At 38.0% G+C, this 16,532-nt stretch overlaps 1 protein-coding gene across 1 annotated transcript; it reads left to right on the top strand.

Annotated features, from left to right (window-relative positions):
• Window positions 1–290: 290 nt before the first annotated feature.
• LOC131428932 (uncharacterized) lies at window positions 291–16,156 on the top strand. Its single transcript, XM_058592992.1, has 4 exons — window positions 291–1,335; window positions 8,595–9,137; window positions 9,183–9,377; window positions 15,976–16,156. The coding sequence occupies exons 1-4, from the start codon at window positions 291–293 to the stop codon at window positions 16,110–16,112; spliced, it is 1,920 nt and encodes a 639-aa protein (XP_058448975.1). The 3' UTR covers window positions 16,113–16,156.
• Window positions 16,157–16,532: the final 376 nt, after the last annotated feature.

Here is a 16,532-nt window from a genome sequence, read left to right as displayed (position 1 = left end):
CAAAGAGCATACTCCCTGATGAAAAGAATCATCTTGTAAGTAACCTTCACTTTATTATTATTATTAAGAAGTGAAAACGAGTGCCTAAGAGTGGCCTAAAAACAGTGAAAAACTAGAAACGAGGTAGTAGGCAAATAGTGTGGGTATATCATTAGTAGCTGAACTCTGTGTGACTAGAAGTTTAAAATTCACAAAATAAACTGCAGAACATATCACTGGCAATTAAAGACCGTGATATTCAGAAATTAAAAATTCCAAAAACTAGTGCAAGGTTCGACGTAAATAGAATTATGGTGGAACCAATTGACACGCAAGAGCTGGTCGAACAAGTCAAGCGACTGTCCGAAAACCAAGCTCAACTAATCCAAACGATAAGTTCTTTAAAGGGCAAAGAGAAAGACCCATTCTTTAGCTACACTACACCTGACCCGATCAGGAATATTCCAAATTTTAGCGGTAATAAGAAGGAAGTCTTAGCCTGGGTGCAAGACACCGAACAAACGCTACAACTTTTTGAACAATACAAAAATGATATATGTTATGGACAAATAGTCCGTAGTGTAAAAAATAAAATCACGGGAGAAGCAAGAGAAATCTTGATAGCTTCCGGTAAACCCACAACGTGGGAGGAAATTAAAGAAGCGCTGCTTACTGCGTACGATGACCGTCGCGATATAACAAGTTATATCCAGTCACTCTTTTATGTCAAGCAGAGAAAGAAAAATTTGTCTGAATACTATAATAAAATCCGAGCAATAGATACTGCTATTAAATCAGCAGCCGCCAATATGGACGACTACAAATCATCCACAAAAGCAATCAATTCTTTCATAAACCTCATAACACTAACACGGTTCATTGACGGGTTGAACGAAGAAATATCAATGCACGTGAGAAGTTGCAGACCTGAAACATTAGAACATGCTTTCGAAATTACGCAACAGTACTCTAATGCGGCATATAGATTTAGACTCGACAAAAAAGCACATAATCCGACACCTTATTCCACTCAACAGAATAGCGGACAAAATAAATACACAAAACTGAATGCAGGGAATTCTAACCCACGTCAGCACGATAAGACCCCATCGGGTAAATTTAAAAACCGTTCACAAAATGACGAGGACATATCTATGCGGACTCATGTTTCCAAAATGCATATTAACAACCACGGACAAAAACAAATAGACACGGAACTCGACTCCGATGACGAACTAGAACAAGAATGCCATAACAAAAACACAAGAGACACTACGCTCGATTCCGAAGACGACGAATATTTAATTTCAGAAGAGATAAATTTTCAGCTTGCCCGAGAAAGAAATCAAAACAAATGATGAGCCAGAATAGCTTCATACCATATATTTCAATCATGACCTCTTAAGGAGAGTTAAAGTTTTTAGTCGACACAGGAGCGAACAAAAATTATATCTCTCCGGCTCACGTCAACATTGAAGATTGTAAAGATGAACCACTTTCTACAGTAACAAATATCAAGGGCGAATATAAGATTAACAAATCAGCCTCAATAGATATTTTCCAAATCAGAAAAAAATAAAATTTTACGTTTTCAACTTCCATAAATTTTTTGATGGCCTTATTGGTTACGAGTCTCTACGCGAAATTAAAGCGACACTTAATACATCCACCAATACCTTGAAAATAGGAAAGAAATTAATTAAAATGAAAAAAATGTTCCCAGGAGAACAAAAATTGAACTTAACTGAACACAAATTCCAATTCATCCAGATACCCGTGAGACGAAATGGTTCATTCATAATCGATCAGGAAGTCGTTCTCAAACATTTTTCAATACTACCAGGACTACACGAAGAAATGAACGGAAAGGCAATTTTGGCAATTCGGAAAAACACCGACGAAAGATCTGTCGAAATAAATTCTAATGAGCTCGAACTAGGGAAGGACTATTACGAAATTGAGAAAATCCCCCTAAAACATGCGACGACCAAGTACGAAATAAGGGAAGAACACCTAAACGAAATAGAAAAGATTGCTCTGAAAGAAGCAATTGATAAAAACAAGGAAGTTTTGTACTGCAACGACGACAACCTCACTTTTACCCACAAAATAAAACACAAAATTAGAACCACCGACAACATACCAATCCACACCAAATCCTACAGATACCCCAAAGCTTTTGAAGAGATAGTGAGACATCAAGTAGATAAACTTTTGAAAGACGGTATTGTAAGAGAATCTATCTCTCCGTATACGTCACCAGTTTGGGTAGTACCCAAGAAAGCAGACTCTTCAGGACAAAAGAAATTTCGGCTGGTAATAGACTATCGTAAACTGAACGAAAAAACAATCAGTGATAGATATCCTATACCGTAGATTAGCGATATATTAGATAAGCTGGGAAGAACAAATTATTTTTCTACTATAGATCTCGCATCAGGCTTTCACCAAATTCAGCTCGATAACGAAGACATTGAAAAAACGGCATTTTCAGTATACTCTGGTAAATACGAGTCTACGCGTATGCCATTCGAGTTGGAAAACTCCCCTGCGACTTTTCAACGCGTAATGGACTGCATATTGAAATAGAAGAAATAGGAAAATGTTGTCTGGTATATATGGACGACATCATCGTATTTTCACCCTCTCTAGAACAACATAAAATCGACCTGGACAAAATTTTGAGAAAATTAAAAGATGCTAATTTAAAAATACAGCTTGATAAATGCGAGTTTTTCCGCAAAGAGGTCCAATTTCTAGGACATACAGTTTCGGAAGATGGCGTAAGGACAAAATCGAGACAATTAAAAATTGGCCACTACCGAAAACAGAAAAAGAAGTGAGACAATTTCTCGGAATTTTGGGATATTATAGGAGATTTATTAAAGATTTTGCTAAACTGGTGAAACCGCTTACTACCTTACTCCGTAAAGACCAGGATTTTATCATTGGGCCAGAAACAGAACTCTGCTTCGAAAAATGTAAGCAAATCTTAATGAGGGACCCAGTGTTGATTCATCCGGACTTCTCTAAAGAATTTAACTTAACTACTGACGCTAGTGACTTTGCGATAGGAGCCGTACTTTCTCAAGGACCTATCGGAAAAGATCGTCCAGTAGCTTATGCGTCAAGAACTCTAAACAGGTCAGAAGAAAACTATTCAACAACTGAAAAAGAGTTCCTGGCAATGTATTGGGCCGTTAAACATTTCGAACACTATCTCTGGGGGAGGAAATTACTAATTACAGATCACCAACCGCTAACTTACTCTCTTTCAAACACGAACAAACGCATTTTTAGAGGTAAACTAGAACTTGAAGGATACGACTACGAGTTAATTGATAAACCAGGCAAAAACAATGGCGTCGCGGATGCACTTTCAAGAATAAAGACAAACGAGATTAACGCGAACCCACAACACGAGACCAGTAATGAAGAAACAGAGAGTGAAGGATCAACCATACATTCCGCCGACTCTAGTGATGATTACTACATTTGGTGTACAGAAAAACCAATTAACACATTCAAGACACAACTCATCCTGGAAATTTCAAACATTGATTCCGAAGTGTCAGAGCAAATATTTCCAAATCGTCGACATATTACAATCTTCAAACCAAATTACACCGAAATAGATATAGTACAAATATTCAAAAGATATCTCAACCCCAGAGGAATAAATTGCTTACGCGTACCCATAGGATTGAGACAACTTGTTCAGGAAACTTACAAGAAACATTTCGAATCTAATCACATCTACAAAGTTCTAATTTCAGAAATTTTACTGGAGGACGTCAGGCTGGAAGCAGAGCAGGATAAACTAGTAAGTTACACACGAATACGCACATCGGGGCATAAAAGAAAACAAAGCCCAAATACTACAAAGGTATTATTTCCCCAACTCGATCGAAAGGTTAGAGCCCTAATAGATAGTTGCGGCGTTTGTAAGAAAAGCAAATACGATAGAAACCCGCCACAATTAATACAGAAAAGCATTTTCGGGGAGAAACCCTTCGAACGAGTTCACATAGATGTTTTTTTCATGAAAGGACTAAAGTGGTTGACGATAGTGGACTCCTTCTCAAAATTCGCTAACATAATTCCTTTAGAAACTAGAACAATAGTTGACTTAAAAAGAGCACTTAGTGAACATATCAGAATATTTGGCAGACCACTAACTATCGTCAGCGACCAGGAACCAGCATGCATATCCATAGACTTTACAGGGTTTCTGAACGACCTTGGCATTTCCATCCACCATGCCAGTAACTCTCAACCAAACGGAATGATCAAGAGATTGAGTTATATCGAACATTAAAGCATAAATTTCCAAACAAACCAATTATTGAAGTAATGAATCTTTTAACCGACATTTACAATAACACAATACATTCAGCTACAAAAAGGAAGCCTAGAAAAATCATCTTCAACGTTTCAAACTCCACGAACGTAGAAGAATTACAAGAGGCAGCAGACAATATTCAATCGGCAGTCAAAACGCAACTACAACAAAACAAACAAAGACATGAAAAGAAACACGAAAATAAGCAAACACCACTCGAACTTAAACCTGACGAAACAAAATACGTTAGAATATCACAGAGACAGATAAAGGACAAAGACCCATTCAAATTAGTAAAAACAAAGACCGACAATCTACTCACTTTCAGAGACACAAACAATATAATAATCCACAAGAACCGACTGAAAAAGTAACCTCGAACTACTACTCTAATTTCAGAATTTTCTTGACTCACTACGTATCGTCTACAATCTACAAAGATGTGACAAATAACAATGGACTTATAGCCTTTAAACTTGACACAGTTAGAATTAGATTAGGATACGAACGAATCGTTAAAAAAATCGATCTAGGCAACATCGAACTAAACATCAACAATATTGAGAAAATAACCCTATCCCTCAAAACTAGAGATCACTTACACGAAACACTTTCAAGAAAAATTAAAATTGCTAGAGAGAAACTTAAAAGCCTTAGCCCCACAGACAGAAACGCGGATTAATCAACGCATTAGGAACAATGGTTAAATACATAGCAGGTAATCCCGACGAAGAAGATCTAAAAACCATACAACTAAGCCTGGAAATGTTACAAGATCATGAAAACAAAATTGTAAATAACCAAATGAAACAAATCAATATCAATACTAGTTTCCAAAACAGAATAAATAATGTCACAAATATCATTAGGAAAATTAGTTCTCAAATAACATTAATAAACAACACACTTAGAGAAGATACTATTACAGAACACATTAACTTAATAGATTCTCTCATCCATACACTAGAAGACATAGAAGAACAAGTCGAATTTTCTAAACAAGATCTATTGAATAAAAATATACTATCGTTAGAAGAGAAAGAATACATCTTCCATAGACTAGTACAGCAGGACATGAACCTTAAATTCATAGACGAGATTTTTCAATTCAGTTCAGCAAGTTCAAGAATCATCAAAGACAACATCGTTATTCTGATAAAGATACCAATACTGGACAACAACCCCTACGAGCTACTAGAAGACAGAACCACATATTGCCACAACTACAAAAATGTAAAATTTGCGACAATTCAACACCGTTGGAAGACGAATGCATCTGTAGAATTCTAACACACCAGAAACCAAGATGTCCTATAAGAAAAACAGATCAAACGACTAAAATAAAAGAAATCAGAAGAGGCGTCATATTCATCGATACAAACATTCATCTAAAAGTCTCTAGCTCCTGCGGCGACTCCACAGTCATAACGGAACCGACCGTCATCGAGACAGAGAACTGCACCATAAACGTACTAAACTATACTTTCCCCAAAGAAGACGAACTCTCAGCAAAAGAAGAATACCTGGTACCAACTTACAACAAACACCCAGAAACAACCAATAACATACAAGAGAAAAGTGAAGACCTCAGTATACAAAATCTGGAACTCCTAGAAGAGATCAACCTAAAATCTTACCAACACAGAAAAACCACCATCGTCGGAAGTACAATCGTCACCATAGTAATCATTAGCCTTCTCATCCTGGTACTCGCTATCTCGAAGAATATGAAACGCACTGAAGATAAACACACCAATCTGCAGATCCCGAAATTTCGGAGATCAGAATCGAGAAAACCGAACCGAAGACGATACATTTCAAAAAGCTTCCAACAATACAGCTTCCAAACAGTCGACCGAGGACGATCGACGCTCTTAGAGGGGAGGTGTTACGAAATACCGGATCCGGAACAGCAACGCCAACAGAAAAGATCCCATAGTTCAACATAGCGACAGCCGAGAGTCCGCCGACCAACGCCGCAAGGAAAATGCTGACACGGGGTAAACCCGACATAACCGTTCCAGTCGCCAACCACACGACATCGAAGACAACGTGGCCGATCGACGATACCGAACTTTGCTGAATTGTCAAATCCAAATTAACAAAAGGTTTAGCGATAGGAATTTTTAGTCAGTCTTGAGTGAGATACGTAAGCGAATCCATGTAACCGAAAATTAAGTGAAATAAAGTTTTTTTTTATTCAAACCGCAATAGTACACGGCATAATTTTTATAAATATTATATATATATATATATATATATATATATATATATATAAAGGGTGATTTTTTAAGAGCTTGAGAACTTTTTTAAACAATAAAACGCATAAAATTTGCAAAAACTCATCGATTCTTTATTTTAAACGTTAGATTGGTACATGACATTTACTTTTTGAAGATAATTTCATTTAAATGTTGACCGCGGCTGCGTCTTAGGTGGTCCATTCGGAAAATCCGCTTTTTTATCGACAAATTTTGTTCAGCGATGAGGCTCATTTCTGGTTGAATGGCTACGTAAATAAGCAAAATTGCCGCATTTGGAGTGAAGAGCAACCAGAAGCCGTTCAAGAACTGCCCATGCATCCCGAAAAATGCACTGTTTGGTGTGGTTTGTACGCTGGTGGAATCATTGGACCGTATTTTTTCAAAGATGCTGTTGGACGCAACGTTACAGTGAATGGCGATCGCTATCGTTCGATGCTAACAAACTTTTTGTTGCCAAAAATGGAAGAACTGAACTTGGTTGACATGTGGTTTCAACAAGATGGCGCTACATGCCACACAGCTCGCGATTCTATGGCCATTTTGAGGGAAAACTTCGGAGAACAATTCATCTCAAGAAATGGACCGGTAAGTTGGCCACCAAGATCATGCGATTTGACGCCTTTAGACTATTTTTTGTGGGGCTACGTCAAGTCTAAAGTCTACAGAAATAAGCCAGTAACTATTCCAGCTTTGGAAGACAACATTTCCGAAGAAATTCGGGCTATTCCGGCCGAAATGCTCGAAAAAGTTGCCCAAAATTGGACTTTCCGAATGGACCACCTAAGACGCAGCCGCGGTCAACATTTAAATGAAATTATCTTCAAAAAGTAAATGTCATGTACCAATCTAACGTTTAAAATAAAGAACCGATGAGATTTTGCAAATTTTATGCGTTTTATTGTTTAAAAAAGTTCTCAAGCTCTTAAAAAATCACCCTTTATATATATATATATATATATATGTATATATTTATATATATATATATATATATATATATATATATATATATATATATATATATATATATATATATATATATATATATATATATATATATATATATATATATATATATATATATATATATATATATATATATATATATATATATATATATATATATATATATATATATATATATATATATATATATATATATATATAAGCAGGCCCTGTCAGCTTGAAGCTATCTCAATCTTCAGTTCAGCAACGCTATCGCACAGCATCACATTCAACATATCATGTCAATTGTATGGGTGCGCAGTGCTGCTGTTTTGCCGAGCATGAATTTGACATTTCTCTCTCCTACTTCTATGTACGAGATTCGATGCGGACTCGCCTGAGGGCACCATGCTCGCAAAAAAGGATGTTGCCAATGATTTGTTCGGGTAATGTGAGAGCTGGATATCTTGTTAATATGATGTGCGTCACAACGAATACAATGGTAAAAAGTAAATGCGAAGCCGTTGTTTGTTTTGGTTCCTCTAGTACCCGAGGTACCAAAATAGCTTGTCGATTCTGCTTTAAAAGTTTCCATGTGAAGTGCGTCAATCTAAATAACTCGCTAGCTAAGTCTATTCGTGAATGCCCGGGAATTTTCTGGTTGTGCACCCCGTGCCGAGAAATTTCCAATCGCAACGAGTTATCAGAAGAAACTATGCAGTTAATACTCCAACGTACTACCTCAGCGCTGAAGATGATTAGTACTTTGACGGATACTATGCAGTCATTTTGCCGCATGCACTCCAATGTTTGCAACAGAACTAGTTGTGTCCATCGATCTGTATCACGAGATCCAGTTGAACGCTATGTTAATGACAGCACTCCATTTCTTGAACGTCTTGATGACCTACAACTTAACCTAACCAACCTCTTCGAATCTATACTGGAAGACACTAATAAGCGACCTCGAACCAGCAGCACCAGCAGACCATCTCTATCGCAGCCAGATAAAATCCCTCGAGTCGACCTTCCAGTTTTAAATAAATCTACAACCTCGTTTGCTTCAGACACAAATAAAAGCAATTCCTCAAATTTGATAACCTTCCCTGCTGATGAAAATGCTACTATGGACACCACTACAATGCCAGCTGCCACTACAGTCACTACTGAACACACCACCAAAGAGCTTACACCACACGGACCACAATCAGTCGTTACCCGCAGCAACAATGCAAACCCATTACCACCGCCTGTCGTCACCGCTATTACAACCAACTTTGCAAGTGCTAATACAAACTTTTCGACACCGATTCCTGCGATATCAAACGCCACCTCCATCAATTCTGATTCATTCTTACCACCAAGTACCACTGCCAATGCCACCATCACCTTCACAAATTCGATTAGTACGTGCAACACTGATACCCCCTTTGGAAATGCTGTCACACCGGTATTAAATTGGGCCGCTCCATCAGTCGCTGTTAGTAAATCATATGAGTATGCAGCCGATGCACCGAACATCCACACGAATTTTATTCCACCACAACGTATTATTGCATCTCAATCTAATAACCTGATCAACAATGCAGCGCACACTACGATACCAATAGGTAATACAAAACATGTATCAGTTATTTCTAACATTCCTTACGTAGGCCCCACTCAGTTCCAAATAGTTGATACTAGTCGCAAACAGGTCAACTGCATTGTACCTCCCCTGACACCTATTATAAAAAACACAGGCTTAGCCAATACCCAAAGCACCACCCTTCTGGTAGCTTCTTCTGCACCTCAGACTCTTAGCAGCATAAACAATAGAAATTGGTACTATCTTACCAAATTTTTACCGAGTGAGTCAGAAGAAAATATCGTACTGTACGTTCTTTCCAAAACAAAATGTGATCGTAGCCAAATTTTGTGCTACAAGCTCGTCAGTCAGTACCAAGATAGACCACTATCATTCATCTCGTTTAAATTAAGTGTTCCGCAAGCTTACGAGCAACAGATTACGTCACCAAATTTTTGGCCGAACGGAGTAACCATCACTTCTTTTTTATAGCGCAAACCCGAACAGAGAGCAGAACAAACTTATCTTTCCCTACCCCTACGCAGATCAATCCCCTCTCGGCCCCCGTACAAACAACAAAATTTGCACAGAACCAGTACACAAAACCAATCACCTCGATTGTTTCTACCCGCTTCACGTCTCTTTCGTCAAACTGCCCCCCGTACTCCAATAATGAATTTATCACCAATTCCGCACCGCACATCCACAGAGACACTGGTTTGAATATTTACTACCAGAATATTGGGGGAATGAACCGTTCTATCAATGACTACCATCTTGCATGTACTGACGCAGAATACGATGTATATGCCTTTACGGAAACCTGGCTGAATGAGAATACGTTAAACATGCAGATCTTCGATCGTTCTTACTCCGTATACCGGCAGGACCGAAACTGTCGAAATAGTTGCAAAAAGAGCGGCGGTGGAATCTTGATTGCCTGTCGCTCAAAATTCAATTCTCGTTTGGTGCCTACCTTGAACTGCGACAATGTCGAACAAATTTGGATCGCTATCACGTTCCCTCATTTTACGCTATACTTGTGTGTGCTTTACCTCCCTCCTGATCGAGTGAATGATCTAGACCTGATTGAACAGCACTTGAGTTCACTTTCATTGATAAGCGATACTATGCGTTTAAATGATAAAATCGTTATCTTGGGGGATTTCAATCAACCCGGTATTAAATGGATTCGAGGTTCTTGCGATTATCTCTATCCGGATGCTACGTGCACTACAAAATCGCATACTTCAGTACGACTGCTCGATGATTATAACACTGCCGGTCTAGTTCAGTTGAACGATAATTACAACAGTAACAATCGCCTCCTAGATCTATGCTTTGCCAGTCATGAATTGTCTAGTACTTGTTCCATAACCATCGCACCTTCGCCACTAGTTAAATTGTGTCGTCATCACCCCCCTCTTCTGTTCAATATACCGGAACATTCACCAACTGTATTCAGTAAAACCTCTGAAACCACTTACTACGACTTTAAAAATGGAAACTTCGATTCTATGAATCAGTTCTTACTATCATTGAATTGGATGAGCCTATTTTCTAATAGCGATTGCAATTCCGTTGCTACGTTATGGACTCATATAATGTCGTACTCCATCGAACAATTCATACCCAAAAAAATTCGACGAGAAACGGTCCATCCTCCATGGTCTAATATGACATTGAAACGTTATAAGCGCGCTAAGAGGTCTGCGCTGAGAAAATTAACTAAGCGTCCCTCGATCCAATTACGATCTCATTATATGCACCTTAACAACCGCTATAAACGATTGAACAAAATATTACATCAAAACCATCTTCTGCGTATACAAAATAATCTAAGAATAAACCCGAAACGCTTCTGGAATCATGTGAACGAACAGAGGAAAGAAGCAGGACTACCAAACCAGATGTTTCTTGGCGATACTGAATCATCGGCTTTAATTGATATTTGTAACCTATTTCAACGACATTTTAGCAGTGTATTTTCGCACGAAATCTTATCCGATGATCAAATATCCAAAGCAATTATCAACGTTCCTCGTCGTTCTCCAATTGGCCCGCACCCTTTAATTACTGATACTATGATTGCAAAAGCGTGCTCTAAATTGAAAAAATCCTCGAATGCTGGTCCGGATGGAATTCCCTCTTTAGTATTAAGAAAATGCTCGAGCAGCCTATTAATTCCACTACCGATACTGTTCAACTTATCACTTAATTCAGGAACGTTTCCCGACATCTGGAAGAAATCATTCATTTTCCCTGTGTTTAAAAAGGGAAACAAATCTGATGTTTCTAATTATCGTGGGATAGCCGCACTATGCGCCGTATCCAAATTACTTGAAATTATTGTTCTCGAATTCGTAACGCATAACTGCAACAACTACATCTCTGAAAGTCAACACGGTTTTATGCCAAATCGATCAACCTCAACGAACTTACTATCTTACACATCCTTCATTATTCGATGTCTACAAGCACGTCGACAAGTTGACGCTATATATACTGATTTCTCCGCTGCTTTCGACAAAATAAACCATCAAATAACAGTTGCAAAACTCAATAGGCTTGGATTCGGCGGATCACTACTTAAATGGCTGCAGTCTTATCTAATTGGTCGTGAAATGTCAGTAAAAATTGGAGACTGCATTACAACACCTTTCGCAGTCTGCTCTGGAGTCCCTCAAGGCAGTCACTTGGGGCCATTTTTATTCTTGCTCTACCTCAACGATCTCAATTTTATATTGAAATGCCACAAACTATCTTTCGCAGATGATTTTAAACTATATTATCCAATAAAATCACCTGACGACACCATATTTTTGCAGTCACAGCTTGATATATTCGTGAACTGGTGTATTAGCAATAAAATGGTTTTAAATGCCTCGAAATGTTCCGTTATGTCGTTTACTCGCAAACACTCGTTAATTAGGTACGACTATAACATTTCGCAGAATGTACTCAAACGTGAGTCTATCGTTAAAGATCTAGGTATCATTCTTGATATCAAACTAGATTTCAAAAGTCATATCGACTATGTGATTTCTAAGGCATCCAAGCTTTTAGGTTTCGTTTTCCGCATCACCAAGAGCTTTGCCAATGTACATTGTCTAAAAGCATTATATTGTTCTTTAGTCCGCTCGACACTTGAATATTCAGCTGTTGTCTGGTCCCCTCATTATCAAATCGACATAGAGCGGATTGAAGCCATTCAGCATAAATTTGTTAGATTTGCCCTGCGTAACCTACCTTGGAGAGATCCTGCTAATCTTCCTAGTTACATCGATCGCTGTAAGCTTATTGACTTGGATCGGTTATTTGTTCGTCGAAATATCTCCAAGGCAACTTTCGTTGCTGATTTACTTCAATCACATATCGACTGTCCCGAGCTTTTGCAGTTGATTAATCTCGACATTCATCGACGTAATCTTCGTTCCCACCCCTTTCTCAGGTTACCTATTGCAAGAACAAATTATGGGTACAATGAACCATTCTCCAGTATGTGCCGAACTTTCAACAACTGTTCCAATGTTTTCGATTTTCATTTATCTCGAAATATGATTAAACGATTGTTTCGTAATCACTTGTCAGATTAGCCTTACGATCAGTATTTATTTTGTAACCGACAATATTGTTTTTTCGTTCAACCAACTCTTCGTCTCTCCACCATCTTCATTGGACACTAACTAGATTTGCTCGCAGAAATTAACCCGGTAGTACCTTCCTCTTTTTCTTTGTCTATCACCATGCTTTCTTCGATCACTAACTAGATCTACATGCCGATTCTAACATTGTCGTTTTCTTTTCCTTCCACCACCTTTTAGTCACTAATTAGATCTACATGCCGATTCTAACATCGTCGTTAGTCCACGCTCCTTTACCACCTCCTCCACCAACCCTGGTTCACCATTCGCCTACCCACTTTTTTCTTCTCTCTCACATTTTAAGAAAGAGCACTATTACTGCCATGCAATGCTTGGTGTCATCAACTAGCTATAGGATTATAGATTTAGTTTTCATTGTTAGTTTTAATTGTTAGTTTTGATTGTTAGTTCTAATTGTTAGTGTTAAGTCCAAATGTATCTGTTGGATCATTGTAATCTGTTGATACTGATGAGGAGGTTTTATGCCTGCTGGAGAGAGAGATTGCTAAATTTCATCTCCATCGGGCTTTTCCCTGCTCCCAAATAAATAAATAAATAAATAAATAAACATTCACTACTCCGAAAATATTAACCTTTCCACTCTCAAAAGTTGCCAGAATTTAGTCAAACCCCTAAAGACTGTCCCAGAAAGTATGGACGCACTTTAATTTCGCTGTAAATAATTCACAAGTGTTAGATATTCAAATTTTATTTGATATACTGATAATATTAGACTACAACAACAGAATATTGTTCTCAACATTTGCTACTTAGCCATTGTAGACTAGCTGGCGCACCTTCTTGTGAACGATCCTCATTAAATTCCGTACAGACTTCTTGGTGACAAGTTTTGACAGTTTTTTCCAATCTTTTTCGAACTGTTGAATGGTTTCGGCTGCCGAGTTGCGAAGTTGTGGGCAATTTGGTAGATTCATGTCTTTTGGGACGAAAGTGACTTTTTTGGTAGTTGATTTCGAGTAGTGGCACGAAGCAAGATCTAGCCAGAAGCCAACAGAATCCTTGTGGCTTCGAATCATGGGTAGAAGTCGTTTTTGTAAACATTCCTTGATGTATATTTTGCTGTTCATTGAAACAGTGGATGAAGGTTTTCGAAATCTTACCGCAGCTACAAATGGCTTGCCAGACCATAGCTTACTTACCAAATTTTTCGACTTCAATCGATGTCTCGGACTGGTTTAACACTTGCCCTTCTCGTACCGTATAATGTTGTGGTTCCAGCAAGGATTTGTAATCAAGTTTCACGTAGGTTTCGTCGTCCATGATTATGCAGTTCAAATTTCCAGCAAGAATGCTTCTTGTTTCGGACTACGTTTTGGTTGTTTCTGCTTCTTATAGGCTCGAAGATTCAAACGTTCTTTAGCACGAAGAACATTCGACTTCGAAGTGCCCACTTTTTTGGCCACATCCCGAATTGAAACGCCTTCAGTATACGTTTATCCAACTGAGGGTTAGCCGGACCTATTTTTTCGGTTTATCCTCAAAGGTGTTATCCTCACCGAACTTCCTGATTGCATTTCGCACGGCTTTTTCGCTTACTCCTTCCATTTTTGCTATCTTTCTCAGTGACAGTCCGCGTTCTGTGCACCATTTGTACACAATTTTACGACGTTGTTCTGCTGAAAGTCCACGCATTTCTAAACAAACTAATGAAAACGAATAAAAAACTGCACAAGTGGTTAGAGAAGAGTGTAAACGACAGGACGCAGCCATAAAAATTGACAGATTCTAAACCATTGCGAAATGGCAGCGGATTTTGTTTGCGTCCATACTTTCTGGGACAGTCTTTACTTTTTCAATTAAAAAACAAATAAGGCCCAAGTTTGAATTTTTTATTGGTTTATGAATTTTCAACTTTTTCATTGAATAAACAATAAGGTTGTTTTTTGGAATCGCTTAATCGAAAGTTAATTTCTGTATCTTTATTAGATTTTCTAATATAGGTTCTTGAAAAAAGGCTCTCTTTTGTCAACGCGGGACATGAAAAAACCATATCTCGAAAATTCCACGTACAATATTGAAATAAAAACATACGTGTCGAATATTTTCGAGTTCTTCACCGAAAAAAATAGATGACAAAAAAATGTTGGGTGGCTGATTTTGCGTGGAATGCCCCATATAGTCATGAAAAAAAAAAGCAAATTGGTTGCAGATTTCGATGTTGTTTTTTCCTACTTGCCCATCGACGAGATGCTTTTTAAATGGAAGATTGATGCTTTTTAGTTTCGTGTTAGTGTACTTGAAAAAGTTTTTAGGACATGATTTTATTGAAATGGCAACGTTCTGGTTACCCTATTCGGGTAAATTATTTCGAGAAGTTGCATAATGGCAATAACGCAGTGAAGCAACAGCAGCGAGACGGCTATTGAAGTGACCTCTTTTTTCTCTCTTTTCATTCGTAATGAGATTGTCAATACGTTAATATGTATACTACCAACTATAAGTTTCATTATCGTTCAACTAAATTAAATTGGCCTTTCAATTAACTATAATCTCAGTCCAACCGCTTATGGGCCCAGTGCGCGAAAGTGTAATAGTTAATTTGTTTAGAATTGGACGCGTAAAGTGATTTAATAATCGTAGAACAAATCGAGAAAGCTGAAAGAAAATGGCCGACACTAAAGTCTCGATTGAAAAGCTGAACTACCAGAACTATGCCATCTGGAAGTTCAAGATGCGGCTTCTGTTAACTCGAGAAAAAGTACTGAGTTTGGTGGTCCTCAAACGATGAGAAGGCGCAGGCATTGGTTGTGTTAGCGCTGGAAGACACGCAGCTGATTTATGTCATGCAGAAGACGACAGCTAAGGAAATGTGGAATGCTTTGAAGGAATACCATGAACGGGCATCCCTCTCCAGTAAAGTCCACATAGTGCGTCAGTTAGTGTCCATCTGTATGTCAGAAGGAGGCTGTATGTCAGATCATCTGAAAGCGATGACAGAGCCACTTCTTCGGCTTACAGCGCTGGGAGAAGTGAAAGATCATTAGTTTGTGGCATTGGTGCTTTCTAGTTTGCCTGCATCGTATGATGGTTTAATCATGGCGCTAGAGAGTCGACCGGACCGACCTCACCGTCGATTTTGTTAAAGGCAAGCTGCTGGATTAAGGTCGGCGGCGTACTGACAATTTTCCTGAAGGAGAAAAAGCATTTGCTATAAAATCAGCATACGGAAAGCAGAAATTGTTTGGTGAAAAACAACAAGAGCACAGTGAGAAGCAGAAAGTCAAACCCGAAAACAAAAAGTGTGTCACTACTGTAAGAAAGAAGGTCATTTTCGACGCGATTGCAGAAAGTTATGTCAAGATCGACAACAAAAGGAAAAGGAATGTGATCAGAGATGCCAGATATTTTCATAGAAAATCTGTATTGATTCGTATAAAATATCTGTATTTATCTGTATTCGCTAATAACATGAAATTTCTACAATACAATTATGTTAAAAGGTGTTATTCCAATAGATTATGGTTAAAGAGTGGTAGATTAAATTTCATATCTTATATTATATTCATCGACGAAATTTTATAGTTTTTTCCTATCAACAACAATTGAATTATGGTGCCATATACTTGTCTAATTTGAAAATGTTCACTTCATAAGTTCCAAAACCCAATATGCAACGTCAAGTCAGGTAATACAACTGTCAGTCTGGCAATAATGTTTCATGATGCCAAGACTTGTCTAACGTTTAAGTTCAATTTAGTTACAAATTTTAATATAAATGGATTTCGGTGTTCTTCATTAATTATCTGCACAAAAAATATATATTTTAAAAAGTG

The sequence above is a fragment of the Malaya genurostris genome, chromosome 2 (assembly GCF_030247185.1).
Source record: "Malaya genurostris strain Urasoe2022 chromosome 2, Malgen_1.1, whole genome shotgun sequence".
In the NCBI taxonomy this organism is placed as follows: domain Eukaryota; kingdom Metazoa; phylum Arthropoda; class Insecta; order Diptera; family Culicidae; genus Malaya; species Malaya genurostris.
This window is presented reverse-complemented; position numbering and strand designations above follow the sequence as displayed.